The sequence below is a fragment of the Myodes glareolus genome, chromosome 9 (genome assembly GCF_982192425.1).
Source record: "Myodes glareolus chromosome 9, mMyoGla1.1, whole genome shotgun sequence".
Classification (NCBI taxonomy): Eukaryota; Metazoa; Chordata; class Mammalia; order Rodentia; family Cricetidae; genus Myodes; species Myodes glareolus.
This window is the reverse complement of record NC_142034.1, coordinates 73,544,959-73,569,717: the sequence shown is the minus strand read 5'-3', so window position 1 is coordinate 73,569,717 and position 24,759 is coordinate 73,544,959. Positions and strand designations below refer to the sequence as shown.

General features: G+C 44.9%; 2 protein-coding genes across 6 annotated transcripts; both read left to right on the top strand.

The window, feature by feature from the left end:
* Nucleotides 1–1,703: 1,703 nt before the first annotated feature.
* LOC146892906 (olfactory receptor 1f45-like) lies at nt 1,704–2,645 on the top strand. The gene has a single exon (XM_085694317.1). The coding sequence runs from the start codon at nt 1,704–1,706 to the stop codon at nt 2,643–2,645; it is 942 nt and encodes a 313-aa protein (XP_085550443.1).
* Nucleotides 2,646–13,056: 10,411 nt separating this feature from the next.
* Nucleotides 13,057–24,542, top strand: LOC146892907 (zinc finger protein 354A-like). Of its 5 annotated transcripts, none has more exons than XM_085694906.2 (5): nt 13,057–13,181; nt 13,843–13,906; nt 14,554–14,680; nt 15,137–15,232; nt 22,401–24,542. In XM_085694906.2, exons 2-5 carry the CDS (start codon nt 13,874–13,876, stop codon nt 23,879–23,881), a joined length of 1,737 nt encoding a protein of 578 aa, XP_085551032.2. In that variant the 5' UTR covers nt 13,057–13,181; nt 13,843–13,873; the 3' UTR covers nt 23,882–24,542. The 5 variants fall into 5 exon arrangements, with proteins under 5 accessions (XP_085551032.2, XP_085551030.2, XP_085551034.1 ...); XM_085694904.2 differs by having other exon boundaries at nt 15,134–15,232; XM_085694905.2 differs by lacking the exon at nt 13,057–13,181 and adding an exon at nt 13,293–13,486 and having other exon boundaries at nt 15,134–15,232.
* The last annotated feature ends 217 nt before the right edge of the window (nt 24,543–24,759 follow it).

Here is a 24,759-nt window from a genome sequence, read left to right as displayed (position 1 = left end):
TGGAAGGCCAAAGTTGCTTTGGCATTTTAGCGACTTGGCAAGCAATCAGCAAGTTGAAGGAGGTCCTGGACCTCTTAAGGTTTTGAACTGGGAATTTGGGAGACTTGCTGAGTTTATCCAGTGTGGCAAAGGTGGGGAAGGGAAAGTGAGTGGAGTGGCCTTCCAAGGTCATACCACATGACCGCAGAAGGCCTCTACTCACCCAGGCAAATGCACCAGTTCATAAGTATTGGATCCCAAGTTGCCGGGTTCCTCCACCACCAATACAATAAACCAAATCAAGCCAAGTTTAAAAATCCAAATTTAATAAGTAGGACAATGCAAAGCCCTGGCTCCTTTCCTGGTGTCCCCTCTCTGCATGGCTGCCAGACACCTTGCTTCACGTTCAGTGCGCTTTTATACACAAACGTAGTGAAGAAAACAATGATCCAGGGGAGGTTGTTTGAGTTCAGAAGCACATGTACATAAACGCCAATGAGCACATATTAAATATTGGCAGAGCGGCCCTTCCCCAGAACTTTCTCAGGACAGACCAGTTTAAACTCAATTGCATGGCATGTACTATAGGTTATATAGTTATATAGGAGAGCACGGAAGCAAGGCAGAAGGGCATATCCACCGACCAGACTGGGTTCTGTAGCTATGTTCTGACACCCAACAAGAATAAAGTGCTTTATAAACTGAATGTAAATGTTTGTCCCAGGAGGCACGAAATCACATCCAAGAACAATCCAGGGAACAAGATGTCTTTGAGGTCAAAGGCCGTCTGCCTGGAGCCCTCCCACAGTTCTCTAAGGCACTGCTCACCATGTGTCGTTCTCTTGTCAATGCTCTGACACTGCAGGGTGGGAGGAGCTCACTGAGGGGCTCCGAGCCTTGGTGCATAGTCCTTGCCCTAAGCACATAGCATCCGAAAGTCAGTTGAACAGGGCGTGAAGCATGCCAGAGAAAGCACAGCTCTGGAGTCAGACTCTGCTGGACTCAAAGTCCTTTGCCCGTGCACCAGTCACTCGGTGTAAGCCTCAACAACTTCATCTGAAGAGTGGGCACAAGGAAAGAACTCGTTTTATAAAGGTGGGAATCAGGAAAAATTGCATGTGATCGCTAGTGCAATTGAACAATTGACTAAGGAGTGGTTATTATGGGCTAGAGAGACAGCTCAGTAGTTAGTGCTTGTTTTATAAGCACAAGGGCCTGAGTTGAAGTCCAGAATTCACATTAAATAAACAAATAATCAAATCTAGGCAGGCTTGTAATCCCAGTGCTGGGAAGGCGGAGACAGGAGGATTGCTGGGACTCACCCGGGAGTCCACTGAGTAGATTTGGCAACTTCTAGGCCAGCAAGAGTCACTTCCTCAAAAACCAAACAGATATGTAAGGTGGGGGAGTTGGAGAGAAGACTCAGTGGGTAAGAGCATGCGTGTAGCTTCCAGAGAACCCAAGTTCAGCTCTTAGCACCCACATGTGGTGGTTCACAGCCACCTGTAACTCCATCCAGCTCCAGGGAATATGATGCCCTCTTCTGGACAAGCAGATAGACAGACAGATACACGCAGACAGACAGACAGACAGACAGACACACACACGTGCACACACACATGGTTTTAGTAGAAAGGCCCTGCATATACGCTGTCATCTGACTCTGAACGTGCCGTGAGTTCCAGCTGTCCACCCTGTCTCCACCAGGACCTGAACCCTGTGAGATGTCTGAGGGATGGGATAACAAGACTAGAGTCAGTGAGTTTCTCCTGCTCGGCATCACCAGCGACCCGCGGCAGCAGCAAATCCTCTTCTGGGCCTTCCTGAGCATGTACCTGATCACAGTGGCCGGGAACACACTCATCCTCCTGGCCATCCGCGCCGACCCCCGCCTGCACACCCCCATGTACTTCTTCCTTGCTAACCTTTCCTTTGTTGACATCTGCTTCACCACCAATCTCGTCCCCAGGCTCCTGGCTAGCCACGTGGCCGGAACACAAACCATTTCTTACACCCACTGCCTGACTCAGATGTACTTTCTCATCTCCTTCGCCAATGTGGACACCTTTCTGCTGGCTGCCATGGCCCTGGACAGATTTGTGGCCATCTGCTACCCACTACAGTACTGCACCATCATGACCCCCCAGCTCTGTGTGGGGCTGGCAGTCTCCGTGTGGGTCTGCTCCGGCCTCATCTCCCTGGTACACACTCTCCTCATGAGCAGACTGGCCTTCTGCTCTTCGCTCCCCGAGATTGCTCACTTCTACTGCGATGCTTACCTGATCATGAAGTTGGCCTGCTCGGACACGCGTGTCAATCAGCTTGTCTTCCTGGGGGCTGTGGTCCTCTTTGTGGCTCCCTGTATTCTCATTGTGGTCTCTTACGTCCGCATCACTATAGCCGTCCTCCAGATACCCTCTGCCAAGGGCAGGCACAAGGCATTTTCCACGTGTAGCTCGCACCTGTCCGTGGTCACCCTGTTCTATGGGACAGTTCTTGGAATCTATATACGGCCCCCAGACTCCTTCTCCACCCAGGACACGGTGGCCACCATCATGTATACTGTGGTAACCCCCATGCTGAACCCCTTCATCTATAGCCTAAGGAACAAGGACATGAAGGAGACCATGACAAGGCTCCTCAACAGGGGCTTGAAGCCCTCCTAGCATGGGGAGTGGCAGTTTGGTGTTTGGATGTCCAGGACGGAAAGACATGAAGCCTGATCTTAGATGTCACCTCTACCCTGCCTCCTCCCACTCACCCACTCAGACAACTTTTGGAAAATGAGAAACATCCAGACATCAGAATAGAATTGTACTATTATTAGAAGGGACACTTGAATCTCAGCTGTGAGGAACAGAAAACCTTAATGCTATGAGTTAAATAACTAAATAAATAAACTAGAGTGTACGACTATCCCTATTTCCATAATGACAAATCAAGAGTAGGAAATCTGAAGCTAGAACTGAGGTTCCTTCCAGACCTCTCATACCCAGGAATATACACTCTTCTCTGTGTTTCCAAGATGGCTGCTGAGGCATCGGCCATCTTGTAGCATCCCAGATGAGGAGAGGAGAGGCAAACAGAGCTTCAACTACTTCCCAGGAAGCCCCATTTGCCTCCTTTTGGTCACGTCTCAGGGGTTCTCAGAGCAGCCTGTGAGAGGAAGTTGTTCTTTCAGTCAATGCTGCTGTCGTTTGGTGGTTCACTGGTTAGAGTTAGACACGTCACAGCTTAAAGTGGAGCAGGAATTCCCCTAGGAAGGAAAGGAGAGGTGATGTAGCCAGCAGGGAGTAGGCTAGTCACACACCCAGCCATGTCTTTCCCCCACAGTAACAAGCAAGGAGCCCGACTGCTGTTTCCGGAAGTGCAAACATGCTTTGGAGGTGGTCTCCCTCCAGTGGTTCTCAGCCTTCCTACTGCTGTGACCCTTTAATACAGGTCCTCATGTTGTAGTGACCCCCAAACATAACATTATTTCATTGCTACTCCACAACTGTATTTTTGTCACTATTATTAATTATAATGCAAATATCCGGTATGCAGGATATCTGAAAGGTAAACCCAAAGGGATTATCACCCACAGATTGAAAATCGCCATTCTAGACTGACTGTGTGTGAAAACACAAGCCACAGGTGGGACCCTGCTTTTTATTTTTTTTCCCTTATATATTTTTAAGGAACCCTTACACTCTTCATTTTTTCTCCTTGTGTTTTTCTTTGTCAAGGAACCCTAAACTCTTAAGGCCAAAGCCCTCAGCCCTAAGCCTGAGAGAGACACCTCCAGGCAGGGCCAAGAAGTACAAGAAAAAAGATGAATTCAGGGATCTTGTGACAGCTTTGGGGGAGACTTACGATTTTTAAACTTATTTTAAAACTTTTACTTCTGTGCAAGTGTATGGATGAGCATATTCCCTAGATGCGCAAATGTCCAAGAAGACCAGAAGAGGGCGCTGGAGCCTGGAGCTGGAGCTACAAGCAGTTGTGGAGTTGCCTGCCTTGGGAACTGGGAACCGAGCTTAGATCTTCTGGAAGAGCAGAGAGTGCTCTTAAAAGCCCCTCAGACCAACTATTCTTGGGGTTTTTTTTTTTTTTAAAGAGGAAATAAATTACATCTGCTTGTTTCTTCTCTGTAGAAAAAAGTTCATCGTGTTCAAAGTTTGCTCCTTATATAACATTGATGTACACTAATGTCAAAAGACAGAACTGCGCTCTAAACAAAACAAAAGGAGTAATGTAACATTTTAACAAAACATCAACATAATTTTAAAACAGCAAGTTCTCATTTGTTTCTTTTTCTTTTTTTTTTTCTTTTTTTGAGGCAGTGTCTAGTTATGTAACCCAGGCTAATCTAAAACCAGTGAGCCTCTTCCTCAGCTTCCTGCGTCTCATGATTACAGGAAAGTGTCACGTTGCCTGAAAAAAAAAACAAAACAGAAAATAAGTTGTCTATCGTATGTGAAACGCGTGTTTCTTGGTTTTATAACAAGGACTAAATGTAATTTTTTGAAATTGACTTCATGGGTTTGTATTAATCATGCCTTCTTACGTCTTCTTACATTTTGGCATTTTGACACTGGGGGGTCCTCTGTGGTGAGAAGGGAATTCCTTCACCCCAACAGCTCAAGAAGGATGATGTCTTTTATATTCAAAATAATTCAGAAGCCAGAGCAACTCAGCATTAGCTTTCTACACTCTAGCTGAATAATCCCAGGTCTGACCCTCAGGACACTAAATCATTTCTAAACCCTAGGGCACAGGGGATGACCAAACCAGCCAGGCCAAGTCTGTAGAATGCACCTTTCTCACTCCTACCTGCAGAATGCACAACAGAGGCCCCCACCCGTGTTTCCTGCAACACTCTGACCAACAATGGGCTTCCCTACATATCCATGCCTCCTGTGGGAACTTGGTGGCAGCCACTTCTATGCCTGCACCGTTCTCACGTCAGCGGCCACAGAGAGGCTGCTCAATGTTGCCACCTGCTGTCTGAAGAGTTCCCTCCCTCCCTCCGTAGTTAAAGTTAAAGCTTGCTCTTCGCCTGTCCCACACAAGGGACCAGGCGGAATACAGCAGTTTGATAGTTCATTAAGTAAAGATAAGGGATAATGTACATTTCTGATTTAAGTGTGGGAATTGCTTAGGGAAAGCACAGCACACACATCAGACCTGGGTATCTTCACAAAACTTGGGAAGTCACATGGTTTATGCCAGTTCAGCCAGGTTCAGGGATTAAGCAGAGTTTAAAAACTAAGGTTTTTAAAATGTCTAAAGTTGGATGGTTGCTTGCGTTTCTAATTTCCTTTCTGTAAATAAAATTGCAAATTCGCGTTACATCCCTGGGGCCCACATGGTAAAAGGAAAGAACTGGTCTGAGAAGTGTCTCCTGATGCTGGAATATTAAAAATAATAAAATAAGATAGCAGAACTGTATATGCTTATCCCATGTGACAGCTCTTAAAATAAGAACACCCCACAAGCCTGGAGTGAAAATAAGAACACCCCACAAGCCTGGTGTGAAAATAAGAACACCCCACAAGTCTGGAGTAAAAATAAGAACACCCCACAAGCTTGGAGTGGTGACACAGGTCCCCCCCTCCCCAGGCTTTAAGTGAAACTGGGGTTTATGGGAATCCACCTGTCTCTCCCAGGTCTCACTCCCTTCATCCACTGCTCCCATCCCCACTCCTTCCAAGCCCCTCCCCTATCCACCAGCAATGTCGATTCTATTTTCCCTTCACAGTGAGATTTTGCAACCTCCTTGTTACTTAGCTTCTCTGAGTCTGTGGATTACAACATGATTTTTCTTTACTTTATGACGAAATTCACTTATGAATGAATATTACCAGGTTTGTCTTTCTGAGCCTGAGTTACCTCACTCAGGGTGATCTTTTCTAATTCCATCCATTTGCTGGCAAATTTCCTGATGTCATCGTTTTTAACAGTTGAGTAATACTCCATTATGTAAATGTACCACATTTTCTTTATCCAGTATTCAGTTGAGGGACATCTAGGTTGTTTCCAGTTTTTGGCTAGTACAAAGAAAGCTGCTATGAACATAGTTGAGAAAGTGTCCTTGTGGTAAGGTAAAGCATCCTTTGGATATATGCCCAGGAGTTACTAGCTGGGTCTTGAGGTAGACTGAATGCCAATTTTCTGAGAAACTGCAGTATTGATTTTTCAAAGTGGTTGTATAAGTTTGTACTCCCCCCAGCAGTGGAGGAGTGTTCCCCTTGCTCCACAACCTCTCCAGCATGAGCTGTCACTTGTGTTTTTGATCCTAGTCATTCTGACAGGTGTAAGATGGACTCTCAGAGTGGTTTTGATTTGCATTTCCCTGATGGCTAAGAATGTTGAACATTTCTTTAAGTGATTCTCGACCATTTGAGATTCCTCTGCTGAGCATTCTCTGTTTAAATCTGTGCCCCCTTTTAAAGTTATGTTATTTTGTTGTTTGATGCCTAGCTTCTTGATTTATTTATATATTTTGATGTGGGGTTGGTGAAGATCTTTTCCCATTCTGTGGGTTGCCGTTTTTCCTTTTGACACTGTCCATTTTATTACTGGTTTGCAATTCCAAGTTAGTTTGCTTGTCTCCTCTCACACCTGGCTGGAATATACGATGGGTCATTGAACAAGGTTAACTTTACTCTTCTGGGCGCTGGGGTATTTTTATATGGCTACAGCAAGGAAATCTCCTCCCACCCCCCGGGATGTAGTCAAATTGTTTTGAAGCAGCGTGGTCCTCCCCAGTCCAGGTTTTAAGGTGTGTTAGTGAGTTTGGATAGTTTTCAGGCTGAAGACTATTTCCTCCTCAGGAAGTAACTGCTGCATAACAATCCAGGTACCCATGAACTGTGACATCTTCTAGACTGGATGCAGTGTACAGGCGTCATTCCTAACCCTCTGTCAACACCAGGTCTCATTCTCTCAGGCCAGCCTTTCCTGAGCCTCCTGCAGCATGTGACATGTGCCAGTCAACAGTTCACTAATACCTTGACTCTATCCTCTGCAGACCCAGGGGTCTACTTGAATGTAATTCTGTTCTCATCACCACTTTCGCCTGCAGCCTCCTTGTGCTTTGGGGTCCCTGGCCTCACAGCTCAATCTTCTCTACTCAGGAAGTATGCTGGCCCCGCCTACGGGCCTGTTCTATGCCAGCTGAGATGCTGTCAAGGCAAGAAACTGAGTATCAAGAAGTAGGACTTACCTCACTTGCTTCGGGGTCTGAAATTGTGTCCTCTCGAATCTTATTCAGTGTTAAACTGGAAGATGAACTTAGTCCTGTTATTTCACCTTGGCCAGAAGTGAACACCCGGACTCATGGTCAGTAATGAACACCCAGATCCATGGTCAGAAGTGGACACCCAGATCCATAGTCAGCAATGAACACTCAGATTCATGGTTAGAAGTGGACACCCAGACCCATGGTAAGTAGTGAACACCCAGATCTATGGTCAGAAGTAGACACCCATGGGCTAGAGAGATGGCTCAGAGGTTAAGAGCATTGCTGCTCTTCCAAAGGTCCTGAGTTCAATTCCCAGCAACCACATGGTGGCTCACAACCATATGTAATGAGGTCTGATGCCCTCTTCTTGCCTGCAGGCATACACACAGATAGAATATTGTATACATAATAAATAAATATTTTTTTAAAAAAAGAAGTGGACACCCAGATCCATAGTCAAAAGTGGACACCCATACTCATGGTCAGAAGTGGGCACCCAGACCCATGGCCAGGACTAGACACCCAGATCCATGGTGTTTGGAGAGAGGCAGGTGCCAAAGACTGAACCCAACACTTTGAACATACTAAATTAAAATTCACTGGTTTTGGGTGATGGCTTTGAAGCGATTCACTGAAGTAAGGGAGTCTTTGCAACAAATGGTCTTGGTTCCAGTGGATTTTCACTCAGAAAAAGAGTGAAACCTCACTGTCTACCTTATATTTCAAGGAAACATTACCTCAGGCTTGGTGTAATGGCACAACTTTAGTACCAGCCCTTGGAAGGCAGAGGCAAGAGAATCTCTGTGAGTTCCAGTTCAGCCAGGGCTACAGATAAGACTCTGTCTCAAAGCAAATACCAACAACGAAGGAAACATCATCTGAGAAACTGTCATAGATGTAAAATAAGAAGCTCCGCTGTAGCGTTCATGAGGGGATAGAGAAGAAAATCTCCACACCCTTTGGTGTGTGTGATGATCTCCTAAATAGGAGGCACATGCACTAACTACAAAAACAAAAGGAATATAATCTTTAGAAAAATTGATTTTCCTCTGAAAAGATTTTATGAAACAAAAAGGCAAAAAATAAAGCAAAAAATAAAAAGGCAGTGTCATGGACCAAGAAGTATAGTGTGTGTGTGTGTGTGTGTGTGTGTGTGTGTGTGTATGTTATGTTATGTTATGTTATGTTATGTTAGTTTTCCATTGCTATAACAAACTACTAGAGAAAACAATATGAAAAAGAGGAAATATTTGGGGGGCTCACAACTTCAGAATATCAAGGTCACTTGGTTCCATCTTGGGGTCTGGGCAAGACAGATCACCATGGCTAGCAGTGTGTGGTGAAGTAAAGTTCACCTCATGGAAGCCAGAAAGCAGAGAGAAGGCTGACTTCCAGATGTGCCCTCCAGGTCACACTCAGTGATTGGTTGTCCTTTCACCAAAGCCTGGCAGCGGAGGCTGTAGCACAGGGAAGGGAGGAGACCTGTGTTGACAGATGGTAGACGGACAGATGACAGATAGACAGGCAGCAGATAGCTGATATCTGGACAGACAGACAGACGATAGGTATGTAGGTAGACAGATGAAAGAAAATCTGATGGTATTTTTTAACCCAGAAAATATAAAGAATTTATAAGTTGATAAATTCCCACTAAAAATGGTCAGAAGAATGGCATTAGGGCAGAATACAGAAACAGTCCCAAGAGAGGTGTGGTGGCAGTTTCCTGTGGTCCCAGCACTCCAGAGACTAAGACAGAAGGATTTTAATGTCAATCTGGTCTACAGAGCAAGACCATTAAAAAAAGATAATATTTTCCTTTATTATGCATAATTTCACAAATTTTCAAACTATATATCAAAGCAAACAAACAAAAAACCCCAAAAAACTATAGCTTTTCAAAATTCACAAAAATACTAAAATAAAATCCAGGCATGTGCTGGCACAAGACATGCTGTCATCAACGAATAATAAAAATTTGAATTATAGATTCTCCCAGAAGGATAGCTGGGCAGTGAACTCAAGTACCTTAGAGTTTAGCAGTCCTTGATCCAGCAATTAAATTTCAAGAAATTTAAGGAAATAATCTCCAAAGATGTGGTTTCTGGGATGTTGATGGACTTAAAAATAACCTTAAAATAATATAAGCAACTAGCAATAAAAGTTTAGCAGAATACATCAAAATAAATAAGCTTCAGTTAAGAGCTTTAAAGTCATCTAACTGGAGCACAAACACTGGGTCCCCAGTTTTAACAGTGAATGCAGACATAAGTGAGGGACAGATAAACAGAGGGTCTAATCAAACCCCTCACCTAGACTAATTTCTGCTCTGTGGCACGGAGAGTATTTGGGAGGGGGGCATTTTTTTTTTCATGACTGAAAATGCATATTAGTCTGGCCTGGGAAAGTCTGTCATCTCAGCTACCTGGGAGACTTGAGGCAAGGGAATTGAAAGTCCAAGGCCAGCTTGGTTTGCAGGGTGAGTTCAAGGCTACCCTGGACAACTTTGCCTAGTGATCTGTTGGGCAGCAGACTGCGAGGATGAAGGGAGCAGAAGCAGTAAGCAGGGCTTTGCTCGACTGCGAGTTTGATGAAAATAGCCTTTCAGGAGTTAGCTGCAGGGAGACAGATCAACTTGATTCCAGAGTGAGGGATGCAGAAGACGGGACAGCAGCTGCGACAACACCTAGTAGGTGCTCATCATGTGCTTCCTTTGCATTTAGCAGCCCCATCATATAGAGCGAACAGAACCTCTAATAACCATATGGGGGTAGCGGGAGAGCATTTGCAGGGAACTGTGTCCAAGGTCACATTTAAGATAAGTCAGGCATCCAAGCTCGGGGAATAGACTCCAAATAAGGTCAGGCAGAGAGTAGGAAGCCCTGCTGGGGAAAGGGAGTCTTCCATTTTACACCAAGCTCAGAGAGCTGTCGGGACATCACAGCAGGCTGCAACTTTAGGCAGCAGGGTCTTCCAAGAGGCTGGGCATGTGACTCAGTGGTAGAGTGTTTGTCTAGCCTGTTAGAAGCTCAGGTTTAATCTCTATTACCACCCCCAAATTAATTAATATAAAATGTTTTTACATTGATTTACTGTGTGTGTGCCACAGTGCATGTGTGACAGTCAGAGGGCAGCTTGGGAGAGTCAGTCTCTCCTGCCGCAATGTGAGTCCCTAGAATTGAGCTCAGGTCATTAGACTTGGTGTAAGCCGTTCACCTGCTGAGCCATCTTGCCAATGCCCATAAAGAAAGAATTCTAACTTAAACAATTGTCTGTTGGCTCTTCCTATAAGAGCTCTGTCATTACTATTGGTGGTCAATTTCATTGGATTGAGGGTACCTAAGAGAGTGGTAAGGCACTTATGTGGCTACAATTAGCCTTCCCCACAGAGAATTTGATCATAAGGGCTGTTACAGAGATAATGACTCAGTCTATTGGCGGACTCAATATTTCAGCCAATTTTGGAGTGTTATGGATTATAGAAGGTGGGGCCTGGCTGGAGGAGGTGAGCTTCTAGGGGTGTCTTTGGAGGTCTATTTTGGCCTTGCCCTTCCTGTCAGCTCCTCTTTGTTTCCTGGCTACCATGAGGTGTACCGCTTCCTCTTCCAGGCCCTTCTTCTGGAAAGTTCTACCTTGCCATGAACCAACGCTCAATGGAGTCAGTCAGGTGAGAACTTTAAACTGGCCAACCATGACCCAAAATTGGCCCTTTATTTAGACCCTGAAGTTATCCCTCTCAAGCGTATGTCACACCCACAAAAATATGACTAACGCAGTTTCTCCTCTCCTAAGATAGTGCCTCAGATCTGTGCTTCGTTCTCACGTGTCCAGCTGCCCTGGGACTTGCTCTTCTTTCGTTGTTTTGTTCTCATTCCAGGTCTCCTCTAAATCCCTGTCTAATCACGTTCATGGCTTCTTGTCTGATGCTTGTCTTCTGCCAAAAAATTACTTCAGGATAATATTTGTTTTATTCGCTGATTTTTTTTCAGATAGCTCATAGTAATGCTTGGCACAGAGACATTGTTATAGTTTGGTGACAGGTGAGGACGGACCACAAAATACAACTAACCCATGTGGGAGTTTATTGACTGGGGGAGATGGGTGAAAGAGAAAGTCGTGCTGGTTGACCGAGAAAGAGAAGTGAGGTAGAAGAGAGCAAGGGACAGATGGAACTTGCTTTTAAAGGGGCCTTGACGCATGTGTACAGAACCTTATAGCAGACACACAGCAGCCTTAGATCACAGATCCTATACTTGGCACATAACATAGAGCGTAGGGACTTAGAACACAGATCCTATGGCTTTCTCTCATACTTTGAAAACTCAGACCACACCCCCTGGCAGTCTCTCGTTCTCTGGACTGAGAGCTGATATACAACCTGCTGTGACATTACAATGCTCACTGGATTGAGTAGTTCCTTCTCCTCTTCCACCTGCCAGTCCAGCAACCAGAGATACCCAAGACAACCTTGAATTATAACTTAGCTTGCATCTAACGCCTTCCTGCCTTGTCTTGTGACTCCTGGCACACAAGTTCCATCATGTGATATGGACCAACACCTACTTTCCCAAATCTTTAAGAATAAGGAATTCTTACCATCGGGAGCTGAGGGGTCTGCTTTACCCACCAGAATCCCATCATGGCGACTTGTGGACTGATTCTAATAACTCTTGTAACGAGTCTTTTTCTGTCCCACCAGCCAGCTCCCAAATAATGAAATGGAGACTTATTGTTAATTATGAAAGCGTGGCTTTTAGCTCAGGTTTGTTTTTAACTAGCTTTTATAAGTTAATTTGCCACGCCAGCATGGCAACTGTCGTTCTTCTGAGTGAGGGATGTCAGGATTACTTCAGGTTCTGCAGACAAGCCTTTATTCCACTTTCTCACACAGTATATATAGCCCTCAGCAGGGGAGGCCAAGACAGCAAAAGCAGGAAGCTCATCACCATAACTCAATGGCTTAGGGGTAAACATCCTTAGGAACATTGCTGAAAACAACAGATTGTTCCTGTTTTTGTTCCTGTTTTCAATCAACTGCAAGAGTGCAAAATAGATCAAGTGGGGGTGTGAAGGCCTGTCCTCTAGGGACCCAACATTAATTAATCCATATTTTTATTAATCTACATTCTACCACGTCACTTTGACCTCTATCCCATTCTGTGTCTGACTCTTTCCACATCTGGCTGGCATCTCTCAGGAGCCTAGATTCATCTCGAGTTTCCTCTCTGTCAAGAAGTCCCACCTATCTCTCCTGCTTAGTTATTGGTCATTTAGCTCTTTATCAATCAAACCAATCAGAAGTCTCCTTAGGCAGAGCATGTCTTTACAGTGTAAACAAATATTTTACCACAAACTCACCCCTCCCCTTTTTGTTTGTTTGAGGGAAAAGAAGAATTTTAAAGACTTATTTGTATGTATGAACATGAAATGCATGCACTGCCCGAAAAGGCCAGAAGGGGGCGGTGGAACCCAGGCGCTAGAGTTACAGTACTTTGTGAATAACCTCATACAGATAGTGGGCATTGAGCTCAGGTCCTCAGCAAGAGCAGCAAGGACTCTTAAACCACTGAGCAGTTCTCCAGCCCAACTATTACTTATAATAAAGCTCTTCTAAAGAGTATTTCGTGCCATCCTTCTTTACATGAACCAGAAACATCTTTCATTATTTATCTAACAAGCAGATGTTTGGTTCCTGGTGTTCACTACTTCTTCTACTGCCTCTGTGCGCCAGAGCTGAGCCAAACTCAGGACAAACCCAGGAACTTCAAATCCCAGAATCCCTGGGTCTCGGAGCGGACTACATTTCCCAGAGGCCTTCCGTCTTCGGACCCGGAGCCCTGACCTCCCGTGAGCCTTCGCGGGCCCTGGGGCGTCTCTGGAGCCCTTCGAGGTGGGGGGCCGAGGTCCCTAGACGGAGTCCGCGCTCGCGGCGGCTCTGAGCCTCAGTGAGGTGTGGCGGAGCCTCGGGGCGGGGAAGGTGAGCGAAGGCCAGTTCTGTTCGTACATCAGACGGGCTGGGCTGGGTTCGGCCCGACCTCCCGCGCCCTAGCGTCTAGGGCGCGTCCCCCTCCTCGGGCACGCGGAGAAACGCGCGCTCCCGGAGGTTTCTGTCCTGGACTGCAAGTGACCTGTTCCTCACGGCCCGGGCGGGACCAACTCAGGCTATGTTTCCCGTGCTACCCCTCCTGTCCTGGGCCACTGGTCCCCTTTCTCGGGGGACAACAGCAGAACAGTTTGTGGGCAACGCGTGGGGCGGAGGAACAAGTCCTGGAACCGTGTCAGGTCTGAGCGGGTGCACCCGAATGTGTCTCCACTGTGGCTGCACTCCGGCCTCAGATTTCTGATCTGAAGGGGCCAGGCAGTGCCCACTGAGCCGTGGCGAACAGTGTAGGGTGATGCCTGGTACGTGGGGGGTCAGTGAGTCCCCTCTGATGGAGTCTGGTGTCGCCTGAGTCTTGCTTCTGGAAGTCCCTGGACCAGAAGAGTAGTAACCTGTCGATTCTCTGAAGCCCACCCCAGTTCCTTCTTCATTTCTCTGAAGGCGGGAGAGCCAGGCTCAGGGGACGCTTTTGAAGATAGTGTTTCTGAGGGGTGCGAAGCAGCAGGTGCCACCTACCCCTTTCATTTTCTTCCCTCAGATTCGCTTTCATCTTCACCTACAGAGAAAACATGGCTCCTGAGCAAAGGGAAACGGGGTCTCAGGTAAGCGCACTGCCATTTGACTACTTAGTGGAAGGAAGGGTTTGGTTGGGCTTCCCCCCCCTCCCCATCCTGACGCAAGTTCTCCACATAGTTCAGCCTTCACTAGGATTTGGAGCCCGCGTCCTACTTGGAGGAGTTGATCCTCCCTCTATGACTGGTGGATTCTGTAGCGAGCACACCCCATGTTCACAATTCTAGTCTGTATTTCTTGATAGACACGCTATGGTTGCCTGATTCCAGGATGGTGTGTGCCTAAAAATCCACAAGTAACATATCAGGTGCCCTAGGACAGAATAAACATACATACTTGAGAAAATTCCTTTCTGCCTCCCACACTCATCCATGCGAATACTTTTCCCTTACCAAGCTTGATTATTTTCTTTTCCTGCCAGTCCGTATGTTGCTCCCCCAGGCTTCTCCAGCCCATGGTGGTTTGGTTGTCATGTGTATGCATACATGATATGGTATGCATGTATGCATATTCTCATGTGTTTGGACATATCTCTGTGTGAGAATGTGTATGTATACATGGGTACATGCATGTAAAAGCCCAAGGTTATATTGGGTGACTTCCCTCATGGTCAGATCTTTTGAATCAGGGTATCTAACTTGAACTCGGAGCTCATCAAGTTGGCTTTCCCTCACAGCTGTCAGTGACGTTCGAGGATGTGGCCGTGCTCTTTACTCGGGATGAGTGGAAGAAGCTGGACCTCTCTCAGAGAAGCCTGTACCGGGAGGTGATGCTGGAGAACTACAGCAACCTGGCCTCCCTGGGTAAGGGCGCTCCCTGTGGGCATAGATTCAGAATGAGACCTAGCACCGCCTTCCCAGCATGAAAGCTGTGGCCACTGAAACTGCAGCAGAGTTTTACCTTAGGGTTGCACAAGGATACATAAATATTGGCACGTTCTTCCCACAGTAGGCTTGGAGCTGCCCATGTTCAGCAGAGGAGATGGCAGCGAGAACATTGGTTCCTTATGGTCCAGGCATCTTCCCCAGCACAATCGTTCTGTGCTTGTTTGGTTCATCTCTAAGCAGAGAGCTTTGTTCTGTCTCTGAAACCTCTCTTTCCCATTTGTAGCCTTTCCTACAAGTCTGCATACTTTTTCTGCAAAGGGCCATACGGGGTAAACATATTAGGCTCACTTGATTTCTACAACGTAAGAGATTTTCTCAGTCTTCTCTGGTGGCCTGGCTTTTAGTTAATGGGTTAATTTTATCTACAAGCAGGATTCCCGTTTACCAAACCAAAGGTGATCTCCCTGCTGCAGCAAGGAGAGGATCCCTGGAAGGTGGAGAAAGAAGGACCTGGAGGCTTCTCTCTGGGTGAGTGTGTGCAGGCCCTAGTGTGGTGAAGAAGGAGAGGGTGCAGCATGGAGTGTGGGCTGGGAAGTGTCTTCAGGTCCTCCATTCACAAGATGTGATGGGGGCTGGGATGGAGCTGAGCTCAGTGGTAAGAACACCTGCCTGGCACAAATAAAGCCCTGGGTTTAATTCTTAGCACAGAAACCCCAACCCAGAACAAAACAAACGAAAAACAATTCAATAAATTACCAATGAATTAAAAAAGAGTGTGGGATGGGGGGAACTAGAGCTGAAATCTGCCCCAGCTTGCTTTCATTCTTCCCTGGGATCTTTTCTCTTGTTGGTTGTTTCTGAGGAGGGTTGTATCTTGAGAGATCATTTAAGAAATGTGCCATATTTAAGGGATGGTAAAGAACTCACTCAGGCTAAAGTTCAAAGCCTGTAAAGGAAAAGGAAATGAGATGGGAAGGCTACACAAGGGTCCCCCAACCAAGTGCCTTAGTGCAGTTCTGGGAGCTGTATTCTGCATGTGGACAACTGGAAGTACTCAAACTGTAAATAGCAATTGTATTATCTTTGATAGTGTTGGGAAGGCTGGTTCTAATAAAAAATAATTCAGAGGTCTTTGGTAAAACAGCTTCAAAAAAAAAACCCAACTGTGGATGTCCTTGTCTGGCATCCATCGACACCTGTGATACAGACAGTCCAGAGAGGATCAAGGAGTGAGGCAGGTTTCAGAGCACTGTCGAGGTGTGTTTCCACTAGGTTGATAGAAAGTTGTGTTCTTAAAAAAGTGTTGTGTGTGCTCGAGTGGGGGCTCTGCACATGTGAGCACAGAGAGAAGGGTTAAGGGGCAGTGTGTTCTTTTGGAATGAATCTGCGTATAATAATAATCTTCACTTGCATATAATGCTTTACGTTTTTGCGAAGAGCTGCTATGTACAGGAAGTCCTCCTGTGACATGTTCTGCGGAGGATGGACTGAAAGTGAGGCCCACCCAGGGATCCCAAGGGAGCTCCTGCAAGAATGAAGGGAGAAAGCTAGCAGGGCCGAGATGAAGGCCTCTCTGCTTCAGGAGTCTGGAGACCCAGTCTGATGAGTTTGGGGTGGTGGTGGTTTTCATTTTAGACGTAAGTGAAGTACTTAGATATAGATCTCTGGTAGGGAATTCTGTAAGGTTAGAACTCATAAGCAGGGTCAGAGCCCTTGAAGCCTTGAGCTGTTCAGGTGGGAGTAGCATCCTGGGAAACTGTTTACACAAGGTGGTTAAGAGAAAAGACCTTGCGAGCCTGCCCTGAAGTGAACTGAAGGGGGGGGCAGTGGAGGTGATTGCTGTGGTGATAGAGGCTTGAAACTCCCTCACTGGTGAGCCACAACTCACACCATGGGCTTTAAATGCTGAACAAGCTCTGTGCTAGGTGCTGCCAAGTGGCAGTAGGTGGGCTAAAGCAGGACCCTGCTCTCATGAAGCTGGGTACAGTGAGGAGAATAAAGAAACCAAGCACCCTTGGGCAGCCATGCGGAAAAGTCCAGTGAGGACTAAAGCGTGGCACAGAGCGCCCTGAGAGTGCAGGGGCCAGTGCTGTGTACAGGGTGTGGGGCTGGGCATGAAGCTCGAGGGTCAGGAGAAAGAAGAGGCCAGGAGACATTGGCAGGACCAGAGCCTGCTGATGTCAGTCACATAGTTTGATCTGAGGATTTGAGAGTCTTCCCGGAGCTGAGGAGTCATGAGTAGCCTGGAGCTGGGTCAGGGAGCCTGAGAGCAAGGAAGGAAGAGGAATTGGGGCAGTTCTTAGCCCTTGAGTCAGTCAGGCCTGGGCCTAGAGAAGACCACATGGCAGACCACCCTGTCCTCTCACAGCCTTGGTGTACAAGAGCATCTCTTCCTAGTCCAAAGTGACCACTTCTGGGATGGCAGCCACAGTTGTCCTTTATATCCTCACTTGTGCAGAAACTGCCAGAGGTCACCCCGAAGTAAGTAGAGGGGATGCCCGAGGGGAGGGGATTAGCCTGAGCAGAAGTAGGCCTGCGGTTCAGCGCTGTCCTGGGAGAGGCTGAGATGCCTGATGAAGTGGTCACCTGCTGTCATCAGGTCTGGGGAAGAGCTGAGTGGATGACTGAGGAGTGGACGCTGGAGCTGCTTTCTGCTCTGTTCTGAGGGAGGCTTTGACTATAGCCCAGGCTGCCATTGAACTCTAGATTTCTCCTACTTCAATCCCCTGAGCACTGAGATTATAAATATGCTACTCTGTTCCTCTTGAGGATCATCCTTTTTTCTCTCAAAAGTGGACTTCAGGTAGGAGGCTTAGGGATGCTTCTGTGTCCATGATGTGCCGTGGCAGACCACCGTGTACCTGGACTCCTCAGCAGGAGCTCACATCCCATAAGTGCAGTTGAGGACCAGCAAATCTGTATCTGAGGTCATGATGTCAGACAGAACCCACTTCTGAACTTGCAAGTTATTTTTCCTTTCAAAACTAATCACAGATAAGAAAACAACAAAACAGGACTCAGTTCTTCGGAGCACCAGCTGCCCTTGCAGAGAATCTGAGTTCAGTTCCCAGAGCCCACATGGTGGTTCATAACCATTCATAACTGCAGTTCCAGGGCTTCTGATGCCCTCCTCTGACCTCTGTGTGCCCCAACAACACATGTGGTACACATGCAGGCCAAGCTTCCTTACCTATAAAAATGAATAATGATTTTTCAGAGGAAGGGTAGCTTTTCCTGATTTTACACAAGATTGCAACAGTCCTAAATCTCAAACTAGTGACTTCCACCCTGCAGAGCACAAGCCAGAGTCCTCAACGCGGTCTTTGGTCTTCATTCTTATCTCCTTTTGTTCTGCCTCAAGGCTTTTGTACCTGACCTTTTCTGTCTGCACTTTCTTCTTTTCTCTGGCCAAGTGCTATTGTGATGTCTTCCTTGTCTTTCCCAGGGTTCTGCCCAGCTGTCCCTCTGTGGAGCAGGCTCCACTCATCTAAAAGAGGGTTCCGTCCTCCATGTTCATCATCTCAGCGTGCTTGTCTTCCTTTCACACACTCACTGCATGTGCTTATGATCTGTCTCTTCCTCGACATCTGTGTGTGGAGGCAGCTTCTTCATTCATTTCCATTTCTAGTGCTGGCCAGAGTAGGCTTCTAGTTACATAGAAAACACAGGAACGAGTATGCTGTATGAATAAAATGAAACAGTCCTCCCTAACTATTGAAAGACAAATGAAGCAAGTGACTAATTATGTTTGATGTTCGTGGCTTAGAACATAGAGAATTTCCACAATTGTCTTTACATCGGAGCAGTTTAGTTTATATGTGAAGTACGAGACTGCCTGCAAACAATAGTGTTGGGGGAGGTCATATGAGTAATTTTGACACATTTATGGATGCAATGATTGATGGCTGAGAATTGCTTTGGCCTTCGTTTAGTGGAAGAGACATAAGGGTTCATAGTGATACCCTAGGGACACCACATTAAATACAACTCAGTGACTTAAAGCAATTCGAATTCATTGTCTCCTTCTGGAGGTTGAAAGGCCATGTTTGGCATGGCCCTGCTTCCTCTGAGACAGGATAGAGACCTGTGTTTTCTCAGTTTGTAGTGATGGCCACAGTTCTGAGTAGAATGTAAGGAACAGTTAGCAAGTCCACAATCTAAGACTGACCTCAGTGGAAAATGAATTGAGAGCTAAGACCTTGGCACTTGGGAATTGAAATGGGTACAATCGAATTGATGTAGGCCCTTATAGCTATGGTTACTTCCATTATAAGCAAAATTCCCAATCTCCTGTTCTTATTCTCCTTGGAGTCAGGCTTTACACGTACTTTGCATTTCTTCTATTTTTTTCACTTTTCCGTATTTCCTGAGTCCTCCGGTTGTTCTCTGTTGTGTACTGTGCTCATAAAAGAATGGTTCTTAAATCCCATGCTACCTTCATTGGCTGCAGTCAGAAGTTTTAGTCCGTGGGGATATGTGTGTATTCCTGCTCATTATGTATATCTGTACATGGGTGTCAGAAGTGAGCCTCAGATATATCCTTTATTCGCTCCCCATCTTCTTTTGAGACATTTTCTCACTGAACTTGGAACTTGCCAATGTGGCTAGAGTAGCTGACCAGCAAGTTCAGAAATCCTCCTGTCTCAATAACTCCAACACTGGAATTACAAATTCCACTGTACTCGGCTTTTTTTTTTTTAAAATTGATTTCTGGGGAATTGACTAAGGTCTTCATGCTTGTATAACAAACCTTTTCCAGCTGTCTTAGTTAAGGTTACTGTTGCTGTGATGAAACACCCTGGCCAAAGCAATTTGGGGTGGAAAGGGTTTATTTGGCTTACACTTCTACATCACAGTGCATATCAAGTCAGGACAGGAAGTCAAGCAGGGCAGGAACCTGGAGGTGGGAGCTGATGCAGAGGCCACAGAGGAGTGCTACTTACTGGTTTGCTCCTCATGGCTTGCTCAGCCTGCTTTCTTATAGAACCCAGGGTGACCAGCAGGGATGGATTCCCCCCCCCCCATTAATCGCTAACTAAGAAAATACCCTACAGGCTTTCCTCCAGCCCATTCTTATGTAAGCATTTTCTTATTTTCTTAATTGAGATTCCATCTTTGATGACTTTAGCTTATGTCAAGTTGCAGTAACTATCCAGCAACCAAACCATACACCAAACCCAGTCTTCAGAGTATTTGCCACAACTGATTTCTTACTCCTCTCTGGCTCCCGGAACACCATCCTCTCCCAGTTTTGTTCTTACATGTTCAAAGAATGTGGTGATTTCTTTCAGTTCTTTGACTTTGAATAGAATCTGTATGCTGATGACTCCTACATGCCTGTATTCAGCTCTGACCTTTCCCCAGATCACTAAAATATCAGACAGCTATTTCAGTGCCTCCTTGCGTTTTCTTCTGAAGCCCCATAGCTATCACAGATGTGCCTGAAACAGACTCCCTAGGACTTGGCATTTTCCCCTTCCTCTTGGTAATTGTTGCCATAATTCATTTTCAGTCTGGAAACCTAGACATGATCTTAATTGACCTCTTTCCTTAGTACTCTGTTAGTCCATTTATCTCAGTCCTGTTAGCTACTTCATCTTACAGATGTAGACTAAAGTTCCTTTGACTATGGGCACGAACCTGGACCTCATCTATGAATCATTGGCATTCTAGCAGATGTTTAGGAACCTGTAGCACAGGAAGATGTGGCTTTAGGCAGGATTACCTGCTTGCAGTGTGGTGACTGAGTTGTCAGAGGGCGAGACTCAAAGATAGGAAACTAGTTGGAAGACCATAGTAGAGGCAGTAATGCATAGGAAACAAAATACTATCTCAGTGCCTGTCTTAGTCCCTGCTCTATTGCTGTGAAGAGACACCATACCATGGCAGCTCTTATAAAGGAAACATTTAGTTTGGGCTGCTTTACAGTTTCAGAGGCTTAGGCTATTATTGTCACAGTAGGGAGCATGGCAGCATGCAGTTAGACTTGGTGCTAGAGCAGTAGCTGAGAGTTCTGTATCCTGATCCATAGGCAGCAGGAAGAGAGACAAATACATACATATATGCAGACAGACTGAGCCTAGCATGAGCTTTTGAAACCTCAAAGCCCACTCGTAGTACATACTTCCTCCAAAAGACCACACCTCCTAATCCTCTCAAACAGTTCTACTCCCTGGTGACTAAACATTCAAATATATGAGCCTATGGCAGGGGGGGGCATTCTTACTCAAACCACCCTGCCTTATCAATGGGGAAGATACACTACAGTGCTGTACTGCTGTGCTCAGAACTATAGTAAACACGCGAGGTCTCAGAACTACAGCCTTTCTTCACAAGAAGGCCTGAGGCAGTGTGTTAGACTCCACTGTGACAACTACTAGAGAGAAACCATTTTCATTTAAAAGGGGAAAGAATTATTTTGCCTCATGACTTTAGAGATTTTAATCTGTGACTATTTTACTACCTTGCTTCTGGGCCTGTGGTGAGGCAGAGCATCATGTGGGTGATACATGAACATGGCAGTCCAGAAGTTGGGGAGAGTAGGACAAGATACGCAAGATAATCCCCTAGTGACCTATTCCTCCAACAAGACACCACTTCCTGACTTCCACCACCTTTCTGTAATCCCATTGGGTTAGGAATCCACTGATGATCCAGTTACTACCCTAAACCAGTTAACTAGTAGTGAGGCTTTTAATACATGAGCCTTTAGTTGACTCTTCAGACTCAAACCATAACACCTCTCTCTCCTGCTTGATGCACGGATGAGACTCCCTTTTCAATTTACAGTTCTTGACCTTGTGGCACCTTTGTAGAATTGATTTAATGTCTTTTGTGTGAACTGGTTAAGAAATCTTACTCATCTGTGTTCTGTTTGGGAAGGCAGGTGCTGTACTATGAGGACTTATGACTAAATATATGAAATTCATGTTTAATCAAGACTGTTTGACATTCTTCAAATTGTGTAGGTATAAGTAAAAAAGATTTACTAAACAAGCCAGATGTGATAGCACATGCCTATAATCTCAGCACTTGGAAGGCAGAGGCAAAAGGATTGCTACAAGTTTGAAGCTAGCCTAATTTACCAACATGGACTATATAGTAAGGCTCCATCTCAAAACAAAACAGGTACACACACACCGTCAAGAGGGTTTGTGAGAGACAGAACATGCTGATCTGGTTGTTATGTGTAGAGGGATAGAGAAGTGGTCATGTAATGCCAGCACTCAAAAGACTAAAGCAAGGAGCCATGAGTTCAAGGACATCTGGGCTACAGATTGAGATTATGTCTCAGGGATCTGGCTGAAGGAATAAACCATGGATATTCTGAGTCAAGATAGGATTCTCACAATAAATCTTTGAACAGAATCTGAAAGATATTGTTGGCAGGAAACAAAAGAGGGCATATTTAGCAGAGAACAATGTAGGTGACTATCATTTGCTCTCTGGATTCTGGACAATGTATTTCCCAACTCTTTGATCATTTAATCACCCTCTTGAAGTGTGTTTGCTTTATTCTTTTTCTTCACTCTACTACTTCTGTTCTTGTCAATTATGTTTATCAACTAACTCTTCTATTCCACCCTCAATATTAACCGCATGCCAAGACTAGTACTTACTCACTCTACATATCTTATCTCAGTTGTCAATTTTTATATCATAAGAAACATCTTTGATTTCTTTTTTCCCTTTTTAGGATTGAAGCACAATCATAGAACCACCAAATCAACTCAAACACAAGACTCATCATTTCTGGAACTGATTATGAAAACATCTAAAAGAAATGAAACTTTGAACTTGAAGTCAGAAAATCTTTTCATATATGAAGGGAAATTAGAGGAAAAACAGGATAAGAATTCTTTGACTATAGAAAGAAGCTGTAAAAACAATGAATTTAGTTCAAAGTCACATAGAGAAAAAAAGTCTCCAGAATGTGAAAAACAAGACACTTTCAAGCAGATAGCATCATGTTTATCTAATCACCCAACAATCACACCAGATAAACGCTATAAATGTAGTATGTGTGAGAAAACTTTCATCAATACCTCATCTCTTCGTAAACATGAGAAAAACCACAGTGGAGAGAAATTATTTAAATGTAAAGAATGTTCAAAAGCCTTTAGCCAAAGCTCAGCCCTTATCCAACATCAAATAACTCACACTGGAGAGAAGCCTTATGTATGTAAAGAATGTGGCAAAGCCTTCACTCTCAGTACATCCCTTTATAAACACCTAAGAACCCACACTGTAGAGAAATCCTACAGGTGTAAGGAATGTGGTAAATCCTTTGGGCGAAGGTCAGGTCTTTTTATACACCAGAAAGTCCATGCTGGAGAAAATCCTCATAAATATAATCCAGGTAGGAAGGCATCCACTTCCCTTTCAGGATATCAGATAATCCATTCCAAAAAGAAAACCTACTTGTGTAACGAATGTGGCAACACCTTTAAGTCTAGCTCATCCCTTCGCTATCATCAGAGAATCCACACCGGAGAGAAACCTTTCAAATGTAGCGAATGTGGCAGAGCCTTCAGTCAGAGTGCATCACTTATTCAACATGAAAGAATTCACACCGGAGAAAGGCCCTACAGGTGTAATGAATGCGGAAAAGGCTTCACTTCTATCTCAAGACTCAACAGACACCGAATAATTCACACTGGGGAGAAATTTTATAATTGTAATGAATGTGGCAAAGCCTTAAGTTCCCATTCAACTCTTATTATTCATGAGAGAATTCACACTGGAGAGAAACCATGTAAATGTAAAGTCTGTGGGAAAGCCTTCAGACAGAGTTCAGCTCTGATCCAGCATCAGAGAATGCACACTGGAGAAAGACCTTATAAATGTAATGAGTGCGGGAAGACATTCAGGTGTAATTCATCCCTCAGTAACCATCAGCGAATTCATACTGGGGAGAAACCATACCGATGCCAGGAATGTGGAATGTCATTTGGTCAAAGTTCAGCTCTTATTCAGCACCGAAGGATTCATACTGGTGAGAAACCCTTTAAATGTAACACATGTGGGAAAACCTTTAGGCAGAGCTCTTCACGTATTGCACATCAGCGAATCCATACAGGAGAGAAACCCTATGAATGTAACACATGTGGGAAACTTTTCAACCATAGGTCATCCCTTACCAATCATTATAAAATTCATGTGGATGAGGACTCTTAAAGTAAACTTGCATGTGTAAAAAGCCTTCAACCAAAGCTCTTCAGAGAATATGTGCTTGAGAGATATAATAAAAATAATGAATATGGGAGAAACTTTACAATCAACTAAATGTCGGGATAAATTTTGTGTAACAGGAGGAAAGTATTCATACCTGTTCAACACTGTAAAAAAGTATTTGAGAGCCACGCATAGTGGTTCATACACATGGTCATAGCTACTGAGGACCCTGAAGCACGAGGGTTGCTCGAGTCTATGCGTTTGGAACAGCCTGAGGAAACCTAGAAAGACCCCATCTCAAAAAATGAGTAACCTGTGATTAAGGATTAACAACTGAAGACCCTTACTTCAGGCGTTTGTAAAATGGTGCTTTTCTCTCTGCAGCAGTGTGTGCTGGATGTAATTGTAATTATAGGCATCTAGCGAGCAGAAGGGGTGTGCTGCACTTCTTATTAGCAAAACACTAAACCTACACTGGTGATATTTTTATAACATTTAAATAATATCCAAATGATCAAAGAAATTACACTTTTTTTAAAAACGGGGGACAAAATAAAAGATTAAAATGGACTATAATCTACCTCTTAGTCTCTGGAGTTTATCATTTTCTATTCCTGATTTCAAATGTTGTGTGTGAATTTTATTAAAAGTGGAAAATTATAAAGCTGGTCTCTTGGTATTACTGTGATCTGGGGCTATTCTACTCAGTTATTCTTTTTCTAGAGTGTCTTTGTTGCTGCTGCTTTGGTTACTTTAAAGTCATTTGTAACTAAGATCTGTTATCCTGCGTGCTGTTATCTAGGTGTATTAAATATGAAAATGAGCAGTTAGAGGAAGCTGAAGAAATGGCTCAGTGGTTAAAAGAATGTTTTTCAGTTTCA

What these genes read in the sequence shown, in the direction of transcription:
- LOC146892907 (XM_085694904.2), top strand. Translation starts at nt 13,874, where the DNA reads ATGGCTCCTGAGCAAAGGGAAACGGGGTCTCAG. An exon ending in AAAGGGAAACGGGGTCTCAG is followed by an intron (nt 13,907 to 14,553) that starts GTAAGCGCACTG and finishes TTTCCCTCACAG; the next exon opens with CTGTCAGTGACGTTCGAGGA. An exon ending in ACCTGGAGGCTTCTCTCTGG is followed by an intron (nt 15,233 to 22,400) that starts GTGAGTGTGTGC and finishes TTCCCTTTTTAG; the next exon opens with GATTGAAGCACAATCATAGA.
- LOC146892906 (XM_085694317.1), top strand. Translation starts at nt 1,704, where the DNA reads ATGTCTGAGGGATGGGATAACAAGACTAGAGTCAGTGAGTTTCTCCTG.